Source organism: Halichoeres trimaculatus, unplaced genomic scaffold, assembly GCF_033239565.1.
Source record: "Halichoeres trimaculatus isolate MK-OKI-2021-1 unplaced genomic scaffold, fHalTri1.1 fHalTri1_scaffold_14, whole genome shotgun sequence".
NCBI lineage: Eukaryota > Metazoa > Chordata > Actinopteri > Labriformes > Labridae > Halichoeres > Halichoeres trimaculatus.
In genome coordinates this window covers 5,030,039-5,049,729 of record NW_027437192.1, presented here as the reverse complement: position 1 = coordinate 5,049,729, position 19,691 = coordinate 5,030,039, and the positions used below count along the sequence as shown (strand labels likewise).

General features: G+C 39.7%; 1 protein-coding gene and 1 long non-coding RNA gene across 2 annotated transcripts; one reads left to right on the top strand and one right to left on the bottom strand.

The window, feature by feature from the left end:
- The first annotated feature begins 782 nt into the window (after positions 1-782).
- On the top strand, positions 783-6,502 carry tap2a (transporter associated with antigen processing, subunit type a). Its single transcript, XM_074687601.1, has 11 exons — positions 783-1,367; positions 1,573-1,687; positions 1,776-1,906; positions 2,020-2,225; positions 2,330-2,527; positions 2,628-2,756; positions 4,196-4,384; positions 4,472-4,645; positions 4,870-5,029; positions 5,240-5,376; positions 6,170-6,502. The coding sequence occupies exons 1-11, from the start codon at positions 854-856 to the stop codon at positions 6,368-6,370; spliced, it is 2,154 nt and encodes a 717-aa protein (XP_074543702.1). The 5' UTR covers positions 783-853; the 3' UTR covers positions 6,371-6,502.
- Positions 2,625-19,669, bottom strand: LOC141803510 (uncharacterized). Its single transcript, XR_012599570.1, has 4 exons — positions 19,530-19,669; positions 15,214-15,317; positions 4,467-4,523; positions 2,625-2,738 (listed from the first exon to the last, which is right to left on the bottom strand). It is a non-coding gene; the product is annotated as an uncharacterized LOC141803510 (long non-coding RNA).
- Between the last annotated feature and the right edge of the window lie 22 nt (positions 19,670-19,691).

Here is a 19,691-nt window from a genome sequence, read left to right as displayed (position 1 = left end):
ATTCTGACTTTTTACTCAAAAAAAAAAAAAAAAAAAATAGCAACAATAATTATTACAAAAATATCTTCTGTATAATTCTGACTTAAATCTCAGAGTCCAGAGGAAAAAAGTAAGAGTTCTGACTTTTTCCTCAAAGAAAAATAAATAAATAAATAAATAATAATAATAAAAAATTGAAGTTGGTGTCAGTGGACCTTATCCTCCTCTGTAAAAATTCTGACCTTAATTTAGAAGTACTAAGGAAAAAAGTTAAAATTTTCACCTGTTTTTCAAAAAAAACAACAACAAAAAAACATAAATAAATAAATGAAAAATAGCAAAAATAAAAAAATTGACTTTTTTTCCAGTGGCCCTTTTCCTCTCTGGTATAATTCTGACTTTAATCTCAGAGTCCCGAGAAAAAAGTGAGAATTATGACTTTTTCCTCCAAAAAATAAATAAATAATAGTAATTGAATTAAAATTAAATTAAAAAATAGCAATAATAATAATTAAAAATTGACTTTATTTTTTGAATCTCAGAGTACTTTTTCTCAAAAATAAAAATAAAATAAAATAAAATAAAAATAAATAAACAAAAATAATAAATATATCAATAATAATAAAAAATTGACGTTATTCCAGAGGCCCTGAACCTCCTCCATAATTACTGGAAGAAAATAGGAGAAAGATGTTCATACTTAAAAACAGTCACAAGTTTAAAAACCCAATTTAGGATCTTGCTCTAAATATTCATGCGCGGCAGTTTCAGGGAACCCCCTCTTTTCTGAGAAAATGAAACTGAAAGTAGATAAAAACTCAAACACTGGTCCTCGCAGCACAGCAGGTCATACGAGGACGCGGACGGCTGAAAAATGGCAGACAACACCGTAACAGTCCCCCGTAAAGCCTGCACTTTGTTTTTGGCCGCCTGCGTGGACCTGTTCTTGTTTTACGCATCGGGATTTCACGTCTCTCTCAGCGTCTGTGGACATCTGACGCGTCTCTGGGTCTCCGCGGCTCTCCGGTGTTTGGCTCTAACTTCCGTGACCCTTCTCGGTCTCAGAGACCCCAAACCGCTGCTGATTCGTTTCATAGCCGTGCACAGTCTACTGCCGGCTGTGTTCGAGACCGGGACCAAAGTGGTGTACCATGAGGAGACTCAGTGCGGCTTGTTGGCGGACATACGCTGCTGGCTGATGTGCGCCGGAGCGTCTGTGGCTGCTGCTCTGTTCTGGGAGATCACCATCCCGGATAGTAACGATGCAGCAGCCGGTAATGTGAGGAAGCAGAAAGCCAGGGTGCTGCTCCTGAGGGTCCTGCACATGTACAGACCAGACTACCTGCTGATGGGTGGGGGACTAGTGTTCCTGACACTGGCTGTTCTCTGTGAGTGCAACAGATAATGATGATAATAATTTCCCTGTGTAGTAGAGATGACTGTAGGGATACAGAAAAAATTAAACGTTGTGATTCAGAAACAGCAGCATTAGTTGATTTTTCCCTAAAGTCAATGTCTGTTTATGATGGTGATGATGAAAAAGTAATTTTGCTCCTCTGACGTGTCATCATTTGTGTGTGTGTGTGTCGTCAGGTGAGATGTTCATCCCGTTCTACACCGGAAGAGTCATCGACATCCTTGGCAGTCAGTACCAGCACACTGAGTTCACCTCTGCTCTGCTCTACATGGGCCTCTTCTCTCTGGGAAGGTGTGACTCCCTCACCAAACATCCTGTAGCATGTGTTGAGTGGCTTTATTGTGACGTATAACTGAATTTCTCTTTGATTTTTAATCAGCTCTGTGAGTGCAGGCTGCAGAGGGGGGCTCTTACTTTCTGCCATCAGCGCCTTCAACTGCAGGGTCAAAGTCCAGCTGTTTGGGGCTTTGACCAAACAGGAAATAGGATTCTTTGAGACCACAAAGGCAGGTAAGGATGCTGTAAGTGCACTGAAAAAGAAAGAGAAAGACATCCCAGAGTTAAAAAAAACAGAAAGTCAGAAAACAAAAAGTTACATGTGAAAACATTTATTTTCTGTGTAGGTGAAATCACAGCCAGGTTGTCTCGGGACACTAACCTGATGGGAAGAACGGTGTGCCTGAATATAAACGTGCTGCTGAGGACTTTCATCAAGACCATGGGCATGATCTCTCTGATGATGAATCTCTCCTGGAAGCTCACCTTCCTCGTTTTGATGGAGACGCCTCTAACCGGCCTCATCCAGAACATCTACGACACACACTACCAGGTTGAGGCTTTGTTGACATGTTGAAGTTCAGATTCACACTGAAACCAGAGCGAGTTTCTCTGAGGACAAAACTTCATTTCCTGTCTCTTTTCCTGCTCCTCCAGAGGTTGGATCTTGCTGTTCAGGACTCGATTGCCCGCGCAAATGAAGCTGCAAATGAGGCCGTGTCCAGCATCCGTGTAGTTCGAAGCTTCAACGCAGAAAAACATGAGGCTGGTCGCTATGGCGACTGCTTGATGGACACACATAACCTCAAAAGCAAAAGAGACACAGTCAGGGCCGTCTATTTACTGGCACGACGGGTGAGAAGTTCATTCTTTGTATGAAGAGATGAGGGGATTTTTCTACAAAACACTGCTTGAAAATATGTGTTAATTTGTGTGCGTGTGTGTGCGTTTTCAGTTCACAGGAGTGGCCATGCAGGTCCTCATCTTGTACTATGGCAGGCTGTTTATCCAGAGCGGACAGATGACCACTGGAAACCTGGTGTCCTTCCTCCTCTACCAGTCAAACCTCGGGGATAACATCAGGGTAATCTTTTAGTCGTTTATCAAATAGCTTTGCAGTTAGGAAAGTCAAACTAAGCTTTTTTTCAGCCCTTTTTTTTGTGATGTTAAAGGCTCAATCCCAAAACGCCCCCTACACACTCTCCCTACACACTAACCCTCCGCTTGAGCATTCTGGCAGAGGGTCCGCCATATTAAGGGCCGTCCCAAACAACGTAGTGCGGAGGGGGACTAAACCGTTCAGCCCTTAAACAGCAAGCGTGAATCGATGCATATAAATATGTGCCGCATTTGTCAAATGTTCCCCTAACACCTCTATCTCACTAACAGAAACTCACAAAAAGTTTGGTTTAAAGGGGACATATCATGCTGATCCCTGATTTAATACTTACATACAATATAATAAATTTGAAAACAAGACCTTTCACCCCCTGAATTTTCAAAAAATGAGATATTGTATTTTTTCTGATATCCTAGAACGAGATTTGATGCCTCTGAAAATAGGTCATTGACATTTGGCTGCGAGATTTCAAACGTCGTGACGACACGAGGATCCTTTCTTTTTATTGGAGTAATCTGATAAAGCAGCTCCTCCTCTGTGATGTCAGTTAGTCACACAACCGCCACCGAGGGATACACCCACCAAGAGCCGACTGACTGAGAACTGGATGCAGGGACTCTGCTCTGCTGAGCAGCTCGGCTTTACATGGTGAATTAGCAGTTAAAACAATGTAGTTTTAGCAGACGTTGTAATACTTGTGAGACTGTGATATTTGCATGCTTGTTGTGACATGCACTGTGAACCTGGACCACAATAATGCTGCAGTAATAACATAGTGAGGAACTGACGGTAGAGGTGATCTTTAGACTACACTTTCATCATGATGGATAAAACAGACAGAGAAAAGTGAAGGAGCAGGATGGAGCCCTGTTATAGAAATAGTTTATTGGTGAAGTCTGCCTGTATTTCCACGTATAAACTATACATGTTACAGTAGAAGTTTTGGCTAACAGCAAACTCGCTCGGTCTGCCCCATCCAATATGGCGGTTTTGTAAGTACTGCCATGCTGCAAAAACCGCCCCCTGGCTCTACCCCCTCCACCCCTCTGATAGAACTGACCAATCAGAGAACAAAGGGCTGTGACGTTGCGAGGTTACTGGAGGTCATTCTCGAAACACAGTGTAGTGTAATGTAGTAGTTTGTAATGATTGGTTCAGTTGTCCTGTTGTATGCGCTCACACGAAGCGGAGTGTGACGTCAGCGCTTCCACTGAAAACGCCGACTCACTGTTTACACGGCAATGGTGTCGGCAGCGTTTCAGAAAAATCCCACTCTGGAGGCCATTTTCAAAAGTTTCAGATTAACAAAACTTTTGTGTTTCAGCCTAAAACCGTTGTCGTGTAAGCGGCCCCTGTTTTACATACTCTATTGTGTCTGACTTCCTGTGATTGACATTTTTCAGACCCTCACCTACATTTTCGGTGACATGCTGAACTCGGTGAGCGCTGCAGGAAAAGTGTTTGAATATTTGGACCGGAAGCCGAAGGTGAGCGCTGACGGGACGCTCCAACCCGATCAGCTGAGAGGAAACGTCCGCTTCAACAGCGTCAACTTCGCCTATCCTGGTTCCCCCGACAAAACAGTTCTTCAGGTGAGGTCTGAGCTACAGGTGTTTAGACCACTCTACGTAACATTTAACAGTTCAGTTACCTTTAAAATACGCTTTTCCTTACCTCAGGATTTGTCTTTGGAGCTGAAGTCCGGTAAGATGACGGCGTTAGTCGGTCCATCTGGAGAAGGAAAAAGCACCTGTGTGAGTCTGCTGGAGCGTTTCTATGAGCCACAGGACGGAGACATCCTCCTGGATGATAAACCACTGAAACAATACAAGCATCGCTTCCTCCACAAGAAGGTTTGTAAAGCATCTTTTTCTCTTAAATTTGTCTTTCCTCTTTTGCATCTTCAAAAAAAGAAAGAAAAATAGTGAGTAATACTTTAGACTTTTAAGGTCATAGACATCATGGTGTGTTTTCATTTTGACTGAAACTTTCACTAAAGACCTGAGTGTAAATGAGCTGTGAGATGAGCCACCATGAGATACTTCTCAGTCAGGCTAATGAGACTTGTGTTGGACAGATTTCCGTGGTGAACCAGGAGCCCGTGCTCTTCTCTGGCACCATCAGAGATAACATCGCCTACGGGCTTGCTGACTGCTCTTTGGAGGAAATCCAGGAAGCAGCTCGCAAAGCCAACGCCCATGGCTTCATCGAGCGGTTGGAGAAAGGCTATGATACAGGTGAGCTTGTTCAACCAGCTGCTGTTGTTAACCAGGCTGAGTGCCTCAATAAAAACCAGCCTGGTGTGTTTGAGGTGTGTTGATAAAGCCAGACAAACACTTTTAAAACACTTATGTTGATTTTTTTTGTTGAATAAACAACAAAAGAAAACAACTTCTGTGTCTGGTAGTATTTTTTATCACAAAGCTAAACTGTTGTGTATTTTTCAGAGGTGGGTGAAGGTGGCGGACAGTTATCCAAGAGCGCGAAGCAGCAGATCGCAATCGCTCGGGCTTTGGTCAGACAGCCGCAGGTCCTGATTCTGGATGAAATAACCAGCTCACTGGACTCTGAAAGTGAAAACAAGGTAACTTTTCTCAATTTAATAAAACCACAAATGATTATAACAATATCCCCCCAGTTATTGTTTGATTTATCTAAAAAATTACGATACACAGTGGTGGCCAAAATTGGAGATAGATGTTACGTTTCCAATAACAATGGATGAAAGGACAGGTCGATGTCCTCACTTCTTAGCTCTCACCTCCTTCTCCTCACCTTGTGGGGAAACATCTGGCCTCGCACCAGTTAGCATTGACATGCTACAGGCTGCTAACAGCTGATTTCACATGTAAACAACGCAGCCATGGTTACATGTAGGATCTCCAGACAAACACAGGAGAAAAAACAGTAAAAATATCACTGAAGACAAAACCAGTTTGGTGTCCATGACCAACAAATGAGCCATACAAAGTAATGATCCACTCCAAATACAAAGATGACGAAGAAGTGACGAAAAAATTACAAGAAACGGACAAAGAAGAGAGAGCTGCTGCAACAAGCAGCCACAACCAACAAGATGTAGATAGTAGCTCTTAGCGTAACAATAATCAAATGCAGTGACACTGTTTTTATCTACTTTTTACTTTAACATTAGATGTGCAGCACAACTAATGTTATTCCACGATTTCTGTAACTCTTTTCTAAGAGCAAAGTGTCGTTATGATGACCTTATATTTTAGTCATTTTATGATTATTTTAGTGGCCAATTCAACAAGAAAGCTGAAACTTCTTAAATAGGCCAAGTCTTCTCATAAATTTGGCCTGTAGCTGATAGTATCTTATATAAACCAATGATCTGTCTTTCATTGACTTCACAGGTTCAGCAGGCTTTGGCCAACTGTCCCAACCAGACCCTGCTGGTGATCGCTCACAGGCTGAAGACCATCGAAAAAGCAGATGAGATCATTTTCATCAGTAAGGGCAGAGTTCAGGAGCGAGGGACTCACCAGGAGCTGATGGAAATGAAGGGGGGCTACTTCAAGCTGAAAGAGATGGAGAGGAACCGCAGTGACGGCTAATGCTCTGTATGATAGTAAAACATGAGTCAGTGTACGGATAGCCTGTTGGAGCTGGGGTTAATGTAAATATTTTGTTTAGTCTTTAGACTCGAAACTATTTTCTTTTTTAAAAACACAAAGACAAAAATCACTTTTCTTCTGTTAAAATGCAAACATCTTCTTATTTATTCCGCTGACCCTGAGTCCACCCTCGGTTTTGTAAATTTGTTTCAATAAATTCTCCAGTGAAATACATCTCTTTTTGTATTCTTTTATTTCCTGCTCTGCTGATTTGTCAAGGATAATAAAAGTTTGATACAATTCCAGTCAGACACCATAAACCTTCATTTATAATCACTGAGTGACAAAGGTTGCTTTATGTGTTTGTCTTAAATCAAACATTGATTAATACGATCACCTATCATAAACAAAGTACAAAAGGTTTCTTCATAAATGTGTCTGGAGTGGATGGGATGGCTGAAGAGAGATGTGAAATGTGGGGAGCAGGAAGAGGAGGGACACACGCAGCAGAAGGTCGAGTCCAGTGTATTAACCGGTGTATTAAGTACTTAGAGTTACACTTGAGTAAAAGTAGAGATATCTCACTTGGAATCTACTCCTGTAAATGTGAACGTCACCAACTGAAAAAAACACTTGAAGGGCCGCTTACATGACAACGGTTTTAGGGTGAAACGCAAAAGTTTTGTTGCGTTTCGGCCTCGCGTTCACATGGAAACTGGGTTTTAGCCGACCTAAAACGCAAACTTTTGAAAACAGCCTCCAGAGTGGGATTTTTCTTCTGAAAACACCATTGATGTGTGAATCATTGTTGATAATTGTGGGGAATAATACATATTGACAAGTGAGCAGCCTCTTCACATGGTTTAATTATTTTTATTCTTTATTTAACCTTTATTTAGCCAGGTAAAAGACCCATTGAGGTCGAGACCTCTTTCACAACAGTACCTGGCCAAGGGAGGCAGCAGCACATGTCACAGTAGACAAAACAGACAGAGTACAGCAACAGACATTAAAGTAAAAGCAATAAAATCCAGAAAAATTATTATTATTATTTTGTTTATTATTATTATTAAAATTTTATTATTTGTATTATTTATTATTATTATTATTTGTATTATTTATTATTATTATTATTTTATCATTATTATTGTTATTATTGTTATTATTATTATTATTATTATTATTATTATTATCATTATTATTGTTGTTGTTGTTGTTGTTGTTGTTGTTGTTGTTATTACCACACTTCATGATCCATACCTTGGGGATCCTGCTTTTTAAATGTTTCTGTAAAAGGTCTTGAGCAATCTCATCAGAAAACACAGTCCCAATAATTCATACATGATGAGACAATCATATTTACATTTTATTTTGTAGCGAGTAATGAAGGTGACTATTAAAAGAAGTGGAGTAAAAGTATAATTTTTTTAAAGTTGCAATGAATATAGAAACTCAAGTAAAGTAAAGATCCTCCCAAAACCTACTTCAGTGCTATAACAAAGTGCTTTTACTTTGTTCCTTCACACCACAACAGCTGAACCAAGATCCGCTGCAGCCTCCGTACATGGGGCGCTAATTATACCCCAAGACTACGCACAGCACAGAAAGACACGTTCATGTTTTCCTCACAAAGGTGGCGCAAAACTCTTTTTTTTTCCAAAGCAGAGATGTGTACACATTTTAGGTTTATTTAACAGTGACTCTTAGTGACTTCATCACTTTTCAGTGTCTGCAACATTTTATTTTGTAGACTATTTGGAGTGGGTCATCACTAATTTGGCTCATTTGTTGGTCATGGACACCAAACTGGTTTTGTCTTCAGTGATACTTTCACTATTTTTTTCTCCTGTGTTTGTCCGGAGATCCTATATCTAACCATGGCTGCATTGTTTGCATGTGAAATCAGCTGTTAGCAGCCTGTAGCATGTCAATGCTAACTGGTGCTAGGCCAGATGTTTCCCCACAAGGTGAGGACGACATGCTGGTTCTCAGGTCTGAGCTAAGAAGTGACGACATGGACCTGTGGTTCCATCTATTGTTATTGGGAACGTAAGATCTATCACTAATAAGATGGATGAGCTAGCCGTGCTAACCCAGCAACAGAGGGCACACCAGAAGGCTATCACTTTTTAGTGTCTGCAATATTTCTGTACCAAGCCCTTTTACGGTGTTTTAATGTGGTGCATTAACATCACAGCGTTGGGTTGACTGTTGGAAAGTCCCTGACTATCACCGTGTTTCTTTTCTGGCACTAAAGCTGTTTGGAAGTTTGCCCGCTGATATGCGTCATAAACACCAAAGGTACCGTAGAGATGATTTGCAGCAACATGTCAAAAACCACCAACTCCCTCTATCGACAAAGGTAAGGCTGAACCTCCAGCGCCATTTCGTGAAAACTTCACACCCGTCAATCTCAAAATGGTGGCTGAGGTCACGTGGTTTAGACAAGTTGCACGTTTCCCTTTCATTTTACTATAAGAGTGTAGGATTTTTGTTTTGTTTCGTTTTGACTGAAGCTGCATAGTTCACCTTCTGGAACAAGGATACTAAAGTAAAACTTAATATCAAAGGTTCAAAATATGTCAAGTTGAAGGAGAGTTTTTGGCTTTACTGCTTCGAACAAATGCCACATTAGGTGATGACTTGCAGGGAAAACACTCAGCCCCAACATCCTGGAGAAAACCTGACAGAGGACATCAATAATCATCTGTTGCGAAAGATCAAAATAATCGAAATTATTTGGCTTGACCTTCACTTATTGTCCTATAAACCTCACTGCTCAGACACAGTGACTCATCAGCTCAACACCCTCCTGTCCTCATCAGTTATTGTTCGCCACCAGCAGGTCACAGGCAGGAGGGGCCAAGGTGCCGCCATCTTGGGTGAGCTCTCCAAAGACACAAACACAAAATGGCTGCGCTCCTGAATGAATAGATTCCTCAAAATCAGATATGATGAAGAGACTCTGTAGCTCTGTCAGTCACCATAGTGTTCATGACTTTCCCATGTGCATCTTTAAACCTCAGTCATGTGTGTGCGGTTGGGCGTTTGTGCCAAGAAGCGTATGTTTTACCAGTTCTGCACCATACCACCGCCACACCACGCTGCTGGAAAGTCCCCGCGTCTCTTTCTTTCACTTTCTGTCTTTGTTGTGTTCATGCCTGACTCAGCCAAACCCAGCCTAACCCAAGGTCTTGTGACTGAAAGCATTCACCCACCCACTACATTCCCAGCTTCTTGTTTTCTATTTAAGGAATTGTTTGTGGTGAAATATTTGATATAACTTTTGCATCTACACACCTGTCATCAAACTCTGACTTCCTTCCACCTGAGCTGACCTGACCTTAATATTTTAACCATGTTTTTACAACACAGAGGGGCAGACTTCCTGCAATCTTCCTGTGTTTGAATAAACTGATGCTTTATTTAACATAAACATAATATTTACTGACTCATAAATGCTTATTATGGGTTGTGTGACCTATATATGTTAGCATACTGGACATTTGGGGCATTTGTTTTAATCCATTGATCTTCTTTTTTGTTGTTGTTGTTGCTAGGCGCCGCTGCTTTCCCTTCCTTGTCGTCATTTTTGCATTTGGAGTGGGTCATTACTTTGTATGGTTCATTTGTTGACACCAAACTGGTTTTGTCTTCAGTGATATTTTTACTAATTTTGCTCCTGTGTTTGTCTAGAAATCCTACATGTAACCATGGCCGTATTGTTTACATGTGAAATCAGCTGTTGGCAGCCTGTAGCATGTCAATGCTAACTGGTGCAAGGCCAGATGTTTACCCGCAAGGTGAGGAGAGGAGAAGGAGGTGAGGACGACGTGCTGGTGCCGAGGTGTGAGCTAAGAAGTGACTACATGGACCTGTCCTTCCATCCATCGTTATTGGGAACATAAGATCTATCTCCAAAAAGGTGGAGGAGCTAGCCATCATTGGTTTATATAAGATACTATCAGCTACAGGCCAAATTTATGAGAAGACTTGGCCTATTTAGGAGGTTTCAGCTTTCTTGTTGAATTGGCCACTAAAATAATCATAAAATGACTAAAATATTCGGTCATTATAATGTCATTATGCTCTTTATACCATAGAAAAGAGTTGCAGAAACTGTGGAATAGCATTAATTGTGCTGCACATCTAATGTTAAAGTAAAAAGTAGATAAAAACAGTGTCACTTCAGTTGATTATTGTTATGCTAAGAGCTACCATCTGGTTGTGGCTGCTTGTTGCAGCAGCTCTCTCTCCTTTGTCCATTTCTTGTAATTTTTTCGTCATCTTTGTATTTGGAGTGGATTACTGTGTATGGCTCATTTGTTGGTCGTGGACACCAAACTGTTTTTGTCTTCAGTGATATTTTTACTATTTTTGCTCCTGTGTTTGTCTGAAGATCCTACATGTAACCATGGCTGCATTGTTTACATGTGACACCAGCTGTTAGCAGCCTGTAGCATGTCAATGCTAACTGGTGCGAGGCCAGATGTTTCCCCACAAGGTGAGGAGAAGGAGGTGGAGAAGATGGACAAGCTAGCTGTGCTAACCCAGCAACAGAGGGAACACCAGAAGGCAGAGTAGCATCATGCTATTCACAGACATGGGTAACAGAGCTAACACTGGACACCAACGCCACATTGGAAGAGCTTCACCTGCTGTGAGCAGACAGGATCCAGGAGACAGAGACTGAACAGACTGCTGAAGAAGCTCAGTCCTGGACCCTGTGGAGGTGGAGGCTGGCTGACTGGACAATGATGGACAAGCTGTCAGCATCTATTTTCTTATGGAGCTTACTTTTGTTTTCTTGTTTTGCTGCTGTGAGTCCTCCTGAATTTCCCCTCGGGGATAATTAAAGTATTTTCTATTCTATTCTATCCTAATAAGTATGTAAGAACTTACAGATATGTCATCAATTACAGTAAAATGCACAAAATATAACATTAGCATAGTGAAAATAGAAGAAAACAGCAAACATTTAAGTACTCTTATGTCAAAAATTGTGCCAATGCAGTTCTTGCGTAAATACACAAAGTTACCACAGCCAGCATGGTAAATATTAACCTAAAACTGCCTCAGAATCATGAGAAAAACAATTCTCTTTGGTCACTTGTGCAACAGAATTAAAATAAAGTTTCATGATGATTTAAGCTATATTTCTTCACCACATCTAATCTTGTTTATGTGTTCACATGGTGAACCTAAACGTGCCATCAAAAGGGACATTTCACGAGGGGAGGAGTAACAGGAGGAAAGCGTCTGTAATCTAACACCAGCTTCTCTTCTCCTCTTTAAAGCAAAACTAATAAAGGAACTCGTGCTGCATAAAGCCTAACAAAAACGACACCAGTGAAGCTTATTTTTTACACCTCATTGACTTTTGTTTGACTGATTCATGAAAAATTAGTTTGCTTTGAGTACAGAAAATGATACATGAGGTGGATCGAATTCCTGCAGCCGGTTTCATGTGCAACAGTTCATCTTGGTGAATGAAGTCATTCAGCAGCATTGTATGATATATAGAAGATATTTTGTTTGCTTGAAAACAAAAGGTGTCACATACTTCTGATGGCTGTGCAGTTATTGCCAAATGAGCCAGGCTTTGTTTTGTATTGTTTTATGTAACCAGGTATTCCCCCTTTGTATCTTCTGTGAATCCCCTGACTTCCCCGGGGAGTGGGGCAATCACAACATTTACAGCGGCTGAAGTTGATCAAACCGGAAAGTTAGAGCAGTTAAAAAGCATAATCAAAAAACGCCCATCAATCACTTAAGGAAAGTCCCTGTTCGTTACACTAAAGAGCTGATCTGATGTCTGCTTTAGACGTCGGAGTGCAAAACTGGGTGAACCAAAACTGATCCCCTGTCAGCCAAAACAACTTCACAACCCTGATCTATCATTCAGGCTTTTATAAAGGCAACAGCACCTCAGGTGGTTGGATTTGGTGCATTTACCGGCAACCATGTGATTTCTTGGAAATCGAAAGCCAACCAGATCTGAGGGTGCTCTGCAGAAGAGGGAATCTTTACCTTTGAGTGCCATCTAGTGAGATCAACACACCAGAGCCTTGTGTAAACCTCATATTATCCCTTTTTACAGAGTCAATATCGTGCTTGACTGGAGATTGCATCAGTTTCCAGACTTTAACTGTATCACTGCTGTATTAAATGTGTGCGCACAAGGTTCAAAATAAAGAGGAAGCATTAAAAACTGATATGTGGAGCAGACTGAGGCTGTTAAATATCAGTGACAGGACAATATCTCTCTTCACAAAATTGTTGATCAGTATCAGAAAAATGATGATGAGAGCAAACAACTCTACAGTCTATTTCTTTCAAGCAGTGCCTACGTTTACTGTACACAACAACAATGTGCCGACACCGGCCAGGAAACCATGTGATTTCCTGTAACTCGCCTATCTGCCTGGTGAACTGGCAGCAGGATGTTTGCCTGTACGCCTTCACAGAAGACAAAAGGATGGATGATGACTGCCCCCAAGTGGTCAAACAAACCATCAACAACAACAGAATCAAATGTGCTGAAATGAGACAAACAGTAGATAAACAACAAATGACTGGAGTTTGACTCCACTTGGCATTTCATTTTTCACATTATACATGTTTAAAGACTGCTAATTTGGCTCATATTCTGTTTTTTTTCGACACCATTGCAGAACACTTGGTTTAGTGTGTAAAGCCTCAATCACTCACCTTGTGGGCTTTACAGGAAACCACAGGTGAGTGAGTGAGTGAGAGAGGAGAGGCCCCTTCCCTAGTCCCCATACTAGTCCCTGTGTATGAAAAATGTTTGCACACTTAGTGAGAAATGTTGGCTTTTATTGGCTGTTTTGTTCTGCTTTTTTTCATAAATGCAAAGTACCTGGTGGATTGTAAACACCAGTAAACTCAGCCTCTGTGTGATGTGTGAGCCTAATGTGAGTTGTACAGGAAACCACAGGCGAGCATAGTGTAGTGTAGTGTATGAATCAGATGTGGGAGGAAGTCATTGCTTTGAAAGTCTCATGTAAGGCTCAAGTCTTTAATCTAAAGTCTTGAGTCAAGTCTTTACTTTTCAAGTCCCTACAAGTCACAAGAACTGTTTACATGATAAATTGCCATTTTAAGGATGTAAAAATCTATTAAATTTAACAAATACAATGAATACAACATGAAACCAACATGACAAGACTTTGTGTCGTTATGGTCTCATCATGGTTGAGACACAGCAACACATGCTGCTACAACTTCAATGACTTGACAGTAACATGTTCTGTAGCATAAAATGGGAGCTAAGCTAAAGCTAGCTAAAGCATTATATCACAACAGGTATCTTTAGGTATCCTTACAGTTCTCTGTGCAACTTTAGGTGCCGAACAAAGTTCAAAGTTGTCGCTTCTTCATTGGTTGTTTTTGTGTTTCAGGTTTTTGCACACAGGATTTTTTTTTTCCACCTTGTAATTTGAAATGATCCTCGATAGCATTCCAGTGTGCAAGGGTGGCCAACCTGTGGCTCGCGGGCCGCATGTGGCTCTTTGCCTTTTAGTGTGTGGCTCCTTGATCCATTCATAAAAGATATATATATATAGTTATGAGTTGTGGTGTGCCGATCAATTGAAGAAAAAAAAATATATATATATATATATATATATATATATATATATATATATATATATATATATATATATATATATATATATATATATTTGTATATATATGGATGCCAACGTTGGGATCAGTTGGGATTGATACTAAGTTTCAGTTTCTCATCTCTAGTACAATTTGAAACACACAAACACAGTAAATCTTGCTTTGAAAATTGGAAATGTAGTAATTGAAATGGTAATTTTTGTGGCTCTTGGTCTCTGACTGGTTGGCCACCCCTGCCAATGTGGGTAACTGCAACTCTTGAGTAGTCTGGTGATCACAGAAAGTCCAACTCAAGTCCCAAGTCATTGATGTCCAAGTCAGAGTTAAGTTGCAAGTCTTTGGTGATATTGTCAAGTCGAGTCCAAAGTCATCAAATTTGTGACTTAAGTCTGATTTTAGTCACATGAAGTCTTAGTCACATGACTTGAGTCCACACCTCTGGTATGAATACAGACTGTGAAAGAGGGCCTCTAGATCTTTCTGACTTTTTGGGTTTTATGCAGAAGGTTTTAGAAAAGTTACCACGTTAAACTTTTATAAAGCAGTTCAGTATTTAAAGGTCCCATATTATGCAAAAATCACTTTACTAAGTCTTTTAGTGAAATTTGTGGGTCTTTGGCTTTCCTCCCAAAAATGTGATATTTAATGACAAAACCTGTACTTATTAGAGCTTGTGAATGTAAAATCCTGACCTAAAACGAGCTGTTTGGAATTTCCGGGATTTGCCGACGTCAGCGATCCCTTTTTTTTGACCAATCAGGAGCAAGTCTGACCTGATTGGTCCACCGGAGCAGATAACCCCGAACCCCCTCCCCGGGAAGAGAATGCCAAAGTTGAAGAGCCATCACTGTTCTGTTTTTGGCTGTAAACAGCAATGAAAGAAGTACCAACACAGGTATTTAATCTACAAACAAAACACAATAAATCATTTAAAGAGCTGTTTACAAAGGAACACAATTTACAATCAATTTATCTGCCTTTTTTATTACTGTAATACTGGACAAGTTAAATGATTTTTTTAACTTATGTGCATGGGTACTAATTTTTGTTTTCTTTATTAATGTTGCTGGAGTTGTACGTAAACAAATTATTCTATTTCTGATTCAGAGAGGTATTTTTCATTTAGCCTACTTGACATCAAAACTGGTCCAATTAACCTGCAGACAATAATTATTAATTACACTACTGTCACTCACCGACCAGTCTGAGAAATTTTCAGCTTCTAGCCAGCCAGGAAACTTTTGAACTCTTCTGGTGAACTTGTAAACACAATGGTGGATCTTGAATGCCCCCAAGTGGCCTAAAAAGAAAAAAAAAGATTAATTAGTATAAATTAGCCACCAATGAGATATGAAACAAACTAAAGCTGCTTTTGTGATAAACTAAGCTTTTAATGTAATTTTTTTAATTTTTAATTTTTAATTTATTTCTGTAAAGGTTTTATAATGAGAAATACTAATCTGTTGACTGTATCTATTATTTCCAAGAGAAGGGACTGCAAAAATTCAGATTTGTTATTTACATCTTGAGGGAAAACATGTAACTAAACTAAAACTAATTATGATGAAAACTAAACTTAATTCTCAAATCATTTAGATACACAAAAGTTCCAGCACTTTTAGCCACTAGATGGCGACATAACACAACAGATGTCACAAATTGAGCTGCTGAAACCCCAAACAGTCTGGGACCTTTACACTGCAACATGGTGTTTATGTTCCTTTTACTTTGCGATACAAAATCTATTTTTCAAAGCATCATATTGAAACACTCCATTCATATTTCCTGTGCAGATGTTCTTTTGTCAAGCTTTTACTTATTAGGAGTTAATCCCCAATCACAAGATCATCCTTAGTTAAAAGTAATCTTAATTCCGGGACGAGGCTCCAGATAATCTGTTCTCTCGGAAGCAGTATTTGACACTGTCTGCTAAATCCTGATCCAATCAATCAGGATGATGCACCTGGCTTACTGACATCCATCCTGAAAAAAGGCAGCTGTCCTTTAAGGCCACTCCCTTTGTCTGTGCTGACACTTACATACACTTTAATAAAGATATTTTCAACCCAAATAGTCATGAGGACACCAAATGATATAAAAGTTGATGTTCATAACATTCAAGGATTTAAAGTTTTTGGACTCCAGTCTGAGTTCAGTTTTCTGTTTAAGGCTCTACTAAGGTGATCCTGAAATCCTGAATCCTTCCTGTTTTTTTTCCACCAAAAAAAAGGAAAACACTAGAGATAGACCGATATGGATTTTTTGGGACCCATACCGATACAGATTATTTTTAGGCAAGGAAGCCGATAACCGATATTTGACGCCGATATTAATATGTAGTGAAAGGGAATGGGGTAAAAAATTGAATAATACAAACTTCAACTCTTAAATGCCTTCAAATGCCCTCAAGCATATGTTTGTGTACAGCTCCCGGGTTTAGCAGCATATTTTATAAAGGTAAATGAAAACTTAAAAAAAGAAAAAAACTTAAGTTTTTTTTTTTATTTTATTGTAAATAAAGTTTTCCAAAATTTCAATGTAGCTGCAATAAAACTGGACAGAATTGAGTTTGTGCTGCCTTTTAAATGTTTTGATCATCTAGGCCTTCCGTAGTGTAGACAAGGAAATATTATGTGCTGAGAAGCATCAACAAGCAGCTCCTGAATGTCTGCAGTTTTAAAACATCTTCAAAACATACAAAAAAAACAAAATATAAAAAAAACATAGTGACTGCAGACAGCGGCGCGGCTGCTTAAGAGCTGAAACAACACAGTTTTGAATTGGTTTCATAACGGCCGTTGGATTAAAAAAAGGCTGATGCCGATATGCCCCAAAATGCCAAATATCGCCCCGATAAGCGGCCCATCCCACGAAAACACTCGATTGTTTTTGCCTTATACAATGATTTCCCCTTAGTATCATATCATCTTTTCTCCAACTGCATAAAAAAACCAAGGATACAAGACACAGTCAGCCAGTTACAGAGACAACTGATTGTTTTGCACACCATCCTGCGGATGAGATAAACAGGCTGGGAGACCAGACACAACAGGAGAGCAGGCCAGACTTTCACACCTGAGAGCTTAATCTATTTGTGTACACACACACATGCATGCACACACATGCACGGATTCCTCTTTGTTTTTGTTTTTTTTGTGTCTATCCCTTGTTTGTGTCACTCTGCTTTTCTTACTTCTTATTCCTGCTCTCTGTCTGCAGCTGCTCCACTGTTTTTGCACTGAAACAACTTCATTTTTAACACTCAAACCACTGTAACACAGCAAAATTACACATGAAGGATTAAAAAGAAGTTAACTCATCTCCATTTTCCACATTTATCTTTGTTAATATCATCTGCTCACATTATGACGACCTGTGGCTGCCTGCACATATGCTGTCTTAATGAAATCAAATTAAAGAAAATACAAAGCTCAGGCCTTTCTCATACAGTCTATGGTTGGGACTTCATACTTGACTACAACATTGGAAGCATCTTATTCAATGCTAATGCTCTAACAAGCTCAGAGAGGAGAAAATCTACCTCCATTCAGATGGAAATCACACCTCACTCAGTATCTGCTCCTCTCTGAGAGTATAATGAAGTGCTCCTTCTCAGGTTCACACATTTACAACTCGTTTTGCATGACTGCATAATTAAGCAGCTGTGCTTCAACTCTCACCTTCTGTAAGCTTTAGTTTGAAAGTGATGAAAACAGAAGAGGACTAAAGCGTACTGCTCTAAAAATTGGATGTTCAAGCCACAGTAAGAACGTCTCAAGTCGTTTCCTGTTTGTTTCCTCATGATAAAGCTCTGGAAGAGACCGCTGTTGCTAGGGAAGGTTTGCTAAGAGGAAGTAGAAGGACTGAGGCAGAGCTCTACTGAGTTAAACAACAACCACAACGTATGTTACCATCCTGTGTTTTATTCTATTTCTGACTAAGACAAAAAACATTAGAGTGTAGCCACTTAAATGAAATAATAATAAAAAAGAGCTACCCATGACTAAGTACTGAGGCATTGTGAGGGGGAGCGCTTCCTTGGCAACTATCTCTGGACTTATTGTCATCATGTGACAAGGATGCAGCCAAGCGCTGAAAAATATAGACACATGGGAGAGAGGGAGAGGGATTGTGTATTGTGAGAGCGAAAGAGCCCAGCTGATGAGTCAGAGGAGGCTGATTCTGATGTAATCCACCAACCCCTCCCTCCATCCATCCAGTTCCCCTACGTACTCTTTCAGGATATTCAAGTTGGAGCCTGTTTTCACACTGCAAACAGGAACCATAGTCTTGTTCTTATTCTAATTGCAGTTCTAGGCGGTATGTCTGAACCTAAACCTTGCAAAACCAAACAGACACAGCAGGATTCATTCAGCAGCTTGGCATTAAGAGTGCACATACACATAAAGAACTGCAACGTTTGTTACTTAAAGAAATGGAAAATGAAGAATCTAAACGAGCAATGGGAGGTCGTGGAAGCATAGAGCAAGACTGTTAACATCTAGCTTGTTGCTAAGATAGTTTGCTCACAGTAAACTCCTGCAGTTTGAGGGGCAGGGATGATAAAAAACATACTCAAAGGCATGAGGCGCCAGAGCACAAAAGCTTCAATGAACAAAGATCTGTCTATTGCAGCATTTAAAGGACCATTTTGTAAAATTATAAACTGTCTGTTTACATTAACATTCCTTAGGACTTTAGGACTAATCACATTTTTCAGTTGCAATAGTTCAAACTCTAGAGAGAGGTCTGGGGGTCTGTGTGATGGAAATGTAAATAGATACAAAAATAATTCAAACATAATTGTGTCTTTTAACTTAAAAAAAAAAAAAAAAAATCTTATTTATTATTTTAATTCATGTTTTTATTTTACGTTTTATTTATTTTATGGTTTTATTTATTCTATGGAGCTGGCAGAGCTTTGTGTATCTGCCTTTATTTTGTTGCTTTTGTACAGCACTTTGGAGACGTTGGTCTGTTTTTAAAATGAGCTCTATAAATAAAGTGGATTGGATTGGATAATTGCCAAAATACTATTTCCATCAAAAAAAGCCTACACCCTCCCACTCTACAAAGAATTATTTTCTATATTATCTTAAATCTGATTAGTTTTCTAAAAGCATGCTAACTGATTTAACTCTTCAAATAACAAAATATTGTTACACTTAAGTCACAGTCCTTGCATAAAATCCAACCAAAGACAATCAGTTAGACCCTGTTCATTATTTGAAGCTTTGGCAGGGCACTTATACTTTTTTTTTAGTGGTTTTTAAAGTTAAAGGGCACAACAAATGTAATATCTTTGAATCTTAAATATTTTAGTCTTGAAGGCATCCTTGGGGGCACTACTTCTGTGTTAGATAGAACAGTACACGTAGATTCATAAATTACTTTCATAAATAATAACAAAATTGATAGATAGATAGATGGATAGATGGATAGTTTTTCGACTTATTCTATTGTCAAAGGTTTTTCACAGCTTGAACCGGGAAACTAGTAGTCATCAGCTTACCTCCCCTCTAGGTTGTACAAAAAACTGCATGTATTACACGACTTTCCCGAAACTGCTCTTGGATCAGCCTCTGTTATCAAAAGGGTCCTCATGGCAGAGGCGCATGCGCTTTGCTTCGTAACGGCTGAAACAGACTGACGCGATCGGCAGCCACCAACGTCA

Coding starts and splice junctions, on each gene's coding strand:
- tap2a (XM_074687601.1), top strand. CDS start 854: ATGGCAGACAACACCGTAACAGTCCCCCGTAAAGCCTGCACTTTGTTT. Junction 1,368..1,572: donor CCTGACACTGGCTGTTCTCT/GTGAGTGCAACA, acceptor GTGTGTCGTCAG/GTGAGATGTTCATCCCGTTC. Junction 1,688..1,775: donor GGCCTCTTCTCTCTGGGAAG/GTGTGACTCCCT, acceptor ATTTTTAATCAG/CTCTGTGAGTGCAGGCTGCA.